We start from the raw sequence: 5,000 nt of genomic DNA on the forward strand, positions 1-5,000 counted from the left end.
TGTGTGCGTGTGCGTGTGCGTGTGCGTGCGCGTGTGCGTGTGCGTGCGCGTGTGCGCGCGTGTGTGTGTGTGTGTGTGTGTGCGTGTGTCTGAGAGACAGAACTGGCTGTGCCCCCCGGACCCCACAGTGATGGACTTATTGTAATGCTGAGAGCAGTAGGGCAGGTCTGGTCGCTTCTCTTGGGCTCTGTCTGCTCCACCCACGGAACACAACACTGCTACTCTATGGCTGCTCCACCCACGGAACACAACACTGCTGCTCTATGGCTGGACACGCACCAGCTTTCATAACTGTGCCTTCTGTACGTGTGCACATTGGTGCATGAGGAGTGTGTGCTCCAGTGCTTAATTAATATCATGTGCGTGTGCGTATTCACATTTAGCTATATAATACATCACTTATGTTCAAACAGGAACAGGATATAAACTGTCGGTACAGAACATCCCGTCACAGCCCCCGGCTGCATGATCACAGCCTGGTTAAGGAGATGCAATTAAGGGCAGCAGAGCACTCTGAGGGGGTGAGGGGTGAGGGACCTGCTGGGACAGAGCTGTGTGGAGGGATGAGGAGTGGTCCAATGTTTTGTAAAGCCACCTAGATCTAGAGCAGGGATGTCAGAGATACTGCCCGCGGGCAGGTTTCATCCAGCCCGCGAGATGTTTTGGAATAAAAAAAAATATATATATTATTATTAAATTCGCACCCCATTATCATGAACTACGTGTGGCTAATAAGCAAGCTAAGAGTTCATTCATAAGTTAATTAACCTGCACTACAAGGAAGTATGTCAGTAGGTCATCAGGTGTAAACAAAGCCGCCATGATGCCACGCTGGAATTGAATCGCGCATTCGGCTACCTACCAAAAAACAAAGGAATCAACAAGATGCTGTCGAAAAAGAGAAAGGTTGACACGGAATGCAGGCAGGTTCAAGAGAAATGGAAAGAGCAGTATTTCTTTTGTGAAGTAAATGGGTAAATGAGTCGAATTGATTTTAGTAAAAAAAAAAATCCGGCCCCCATGAGGTCTCAGTTGAACAAAGCCGGCCCTCTACCTAATATGAGTCTGATACCCCTGATCTAGAGCCTAGAGTTTCATAAGAAATCAAGAAAAGAGTAAGACACACTATTGAAATAATCCAATGTGAACAATGTGTGACTTCACACTGCCTTCAAGTATTCTAATCTGGGAAAGAGTCACTACCGGTCAACCATTCTGCACATCTCCAACAGCAATTACTGCTATTTCATCATGCTCACCATCCCAAAAGCCTGTCGTGACTCCTTCTGCTTTGCTGCAGCAAGTTATTGGAATACACTACAAAACACACTCTAACTCAAAGTCTCCAAGTCTCCACAAGCCCCAAGATGCCAAGTTGACTTGAAAAGACTTCATTTATTGACACCCTGTTTGTAGCTGAAATCTTGGCTGTAGCCATGCATTTACTGTAGCCTGCTACACTGAAGATCTCAGCTAAAAACAGGGTGTAAATCACATCTTTTCAAGTTAACTTGGCATCTCATCTCCATCTCATCTTGTGGAGACTTGGATTACAGTTAGGGCATTCACGACTAGTGAATTTTACTAGTCGACTAGTCGTCCCTAAAGGTAGTCAACTAGTCGACTAGTCTGAGCTTTTGTCTCCCCCCAATAAAAACGCTCAACTCACGTCAAAAGGTCTCAAATACAACCAGGCAGCAGGGCTATTGAGATGCAGGCATAACTAGCTAATGTAGTAGACCTTTTCTGACCAAGCTTGATTCCCAAAGCATTTGGCAATAAATGAGCATAAAACGGCATGGCTGATGGCTGTTTTCTCTAACGTTATACTTTTATAATCCAGATAGGCCGAGGCTTCACACGCTAACGTTTTGTTGTTTTTCCACTTTTAATTTGAAGTCGAAAAAGGGAAATGGTACGTGTGAAATGATAGAATTGACAGACCAGTGTCAATTCAATTTACTAGCACACCATTTCCATTTTCGGCCTTCAAATTAAAAGTGTGAGACCCAGCTAACAAAAACGGCGCATTATTCACAAACAAATGGGTAACGTTACTTAAGTAATGACAGCTAGTCATTTAATAAAGCATGGTTAAAACGAACTCCACTTACACTTGAAGGTCTGCCATGCTGCTATCCTGCTGGCTGTGTAGTCCTGCTTTGGGGCGCGAGGAGAGGTTTTCCGAAATTAACGTTAGTTAGCAACGTAGCCTCAGTTAGCAACGTAGCCTGGGCCGCTGTCCACATACAGTCCGGTAGGATGCTTCCTAGTATCCATCAAAATAATGACTTTCCTGACACCGTACAAACAACTGGCTGCACTAAAATGAAGTAATGGTTTATGCTATTGAGTATTACTCAAATAAAAACGATGATGACTGAAATGTCATTTTTGGGTGAACTTGTCCTTTAACCTCCCTGCCACCAACCTTTAATTAAACAGCTTCTTAGGGAGCTGTACCAGGACAATGGTTATGTAATGTCTACCAGAAGACAAAGCGTACTAATTGAAGCACTAATGAGCCATAGCTGCATTCTTGACGTTCCTCTGCGTTCCCTCTAGCTCAAGCCTCAAAGGTAAGAAGATCACTATGAATGTGTGTTACCGGCTTGTTGAAGTCCATGTCCTTTAGAAGCTCTCTGAGCTTGTGGTGCCGGTGCTGCAGGTACACACTCTGCTCCCAAGTCCGAGTGGGTGAACGCAACGTCCCAGCAAAAAGGTTTCCTACAGGAAGACACATTTCCCCACGGAGAGAATATGATTTCACTTATAGAGAGTCTGTGTGTGTGCGCGTGTGTGTGTGTGTGTGTGTGTGCGTGTGTGTGTGCGTGTACGTGTGCGTGTGTGTGTGTGTGTGTGTGTGTGTGTGTGTATGTGTGTGTGTGTGTGTGTGTGTGTGTGTGTGTGTGTGTGTGTGTGTGTGTGTGTGTGTGTGTCCGTGACTTTAAGTCCCTTAGTACCTGACTCCTGGCATATGCTGTGTGGTTGGCCTACATGTACGACAGGCTCCCGCCTGCCCTGCTCTGTCTGAGTCAGGGTGGCTGTGATGCCGCTCAGCTCATCTCCAAAGCGCTGGGGGAGACTCCAGAACTCACTGCCCACACGGTAACCCTATAGGCATTGAGACGCACGCACGCACGCACGCACGCACGCACGCACGCGCACACACACACACACACACACACACACACACACACACGTATAATGAAGAAACCAATGCAGTCAGTGATAAGGAGACATACTGTAAGTCCTGTCTTATCAGTAGAGCAGAGCGGAGAGGGAGGGAGAGAGAGTTAGAGAGATCTTACTATCCAACCTTATTTTTGGCGGCCATGATGCACCATGGGTGCTGCTTCCTTCTGCTGTCCTCTTCCCCCGTTACGTCTAGCTTGACACAACACAGCCCAGTCTAATGTACCCGTCTGTAAACGGTGCAGCTGAGCTGATAAATGCCGACTTGTTCAACGAGCAACAGGTTAGCGGATGTGATAGATAACATCATTAGGCTACATTCCCAAAACGAGTGTTATTTTGTGACGAGCAAACTTTTAACGTCGGAGTTCGACAAGGAAATGCGATGCGAGGAGGCACGCGCTGCACTCATGGGCTATGTCAATGGCTGCAGTGCAGAGTAGTATCCAGGCAGCGTCAAGCCAGCGTAAACACAGCTGCTCACGTTCTGGACCGGATATTGCTCCCAGAATTATTTTACAGCGGGAGCCTCACAAAAATAAGGTGGATAGGAACTGGAGAAAAGCAACTCTATTGAGACACTGTGACAGATAATTAGAGACATGGTAGAGATGCGTTGCGTACATATCCAGACTGTATGACTGGCAGGACTTGATTCAGAAGTTCTCGCTGCTCCTGAGTTTCTCTGAAACGCCTGGCTTGGTTCATCAACAGGTTCTCCGCTGGCCTATGGAGCAAGCCTTGCAGGAGGGGGGGGGGGTTAGAGAGAGAGACAGAGAGAGAGAGAGAGAGAGAGAGAGAGAGAGAGAGAGAGAGAGAGAGAGAGAGAGAGAGAGAGAGAGAGAGAGAGAGAGTAAGACAGTCGCTGACATAGACAAATCAAGTCGCTAAAATACATTTATATTTGTCTTCTTTGAATGCCAAGCATATCATGTACGTGACTTCTGGTCTCGTAGACACGAGTTCACGACTTCCATTTGAAGGCAGCATCACTCACTAGCTAAGAAGTCCTGCTGCTGTCGACGCTGCCTCATATGCGTACGCCAGTGCTGCAGGGCATTGCTCTGGATGTCTCTGTGGCCCCCCAGGCCTTCCTCCTCGGCCCCAGTATGCTGCCCCGCTGAGGCCTCAGATGGTTGAGCTCTCTGGAGGTCTGGTATACGCCTTACCAACTGGAATGGGGAAAGAGGAGATAAAGAAGAGACGACTTATTGTTATAGTTTTCATAATGTAAGGTCTGCTTTGGGTATTTCTTTTTTAAACGTGTATTTTATTTTATTTTGTATTTTACGTAGAAATGATGATGTGAAACCTTCATTTCATATGTTCATATTTTTGCCTATGTCCAAATGCCACGGCAATTTCTTCTGAGTTTTCTATTCACCTCTGTATCTCCTGTGACCTCCAGATAACTCCTGAAGTCCTCCAGACTGCCCAGGATGCTGTGTGGCAGGACCATCCCATGGCCATCAAAACGAGGGCCTCCGGGTCCTGAAGGGAGGGAGGATGATGTAGTTGGAACAGCAACATGGGTAACATCAGCCTAACCTGATGAAGGAGTTGAGCAGCAACATGGGTAACATCAGCCTAACCTGATGAAGGAGCTGAGCAGGGCACAGGGGGATCTGGGATGTGTACACTTGCTACATTAACTCTTTCTGTGCTGCATTGTTACCTTGGTTGATGAGGGCAAATCACCATATCTCACCTGTGTATATCTCACCTGTGTAGTCCAGAGGTGGAGAGCCAGCGTCCAGGGACAATGGACATGCCACCGGCCCGCGCATTGCCTTTCTGAATCCCTC

General features: G+C 47.0%; 1 protein-coding gene across 1 annotated transcript in view; it reads right to left on the minus strand.

Moving 5' to 3' along the window:
• mycbpap (mycbp associated protein) overlaps positions 1-5,000 on the minus strand; it is a gene marked incomplete at both ends in the record, with an annotated part of 18,632 nt that overhangs the window by 12,493 nt on the left and 1,139 nt on the right. The window contains 7 exons of the mRNA XM_083655276.1: positions 2,609-2,727; positions 2,964-3,114; positions 3,820-3,935; positions 4,193-4,367; positions 4,580-4,686; positions 4,788-4,799; positions 4,919-5,000. The exon at positions 4,919-5,000 is cut by the window's right edge and continues 66 nt beyond it. Of these exons, the coding sequence (XP_083511402.1) occupies positions 2,609-2,727; positions 2,964-3,114; positions 3,820-3,935; positions 4,193-4,367; positions 4,580-4,686; positions 4,788-4,799; positions 4,919-5,000 (762 nt within the window). The remainder of the gene's footprint in view (positions 1-2,608; positions 2,728-2,963; positions 3,115-3,819; positions 3,936-4,192; positions 4,368-4,579; positions 4,687-4,787; positions 4,800-4,918) is intronic.

The sequence above is a fragment of the Poromitra crassiceps genome, assembly GCF_964638095.1.
Source record: "Poromitra crassiceps genome assembly, chromosome: 19".
Taxonomy (NCBI): Eukaryota; Metazoa; Chordata; class Actinopteri; order Beryciformes; family Melamphaidae; genus Poromitra; species Poromitra crassiceps.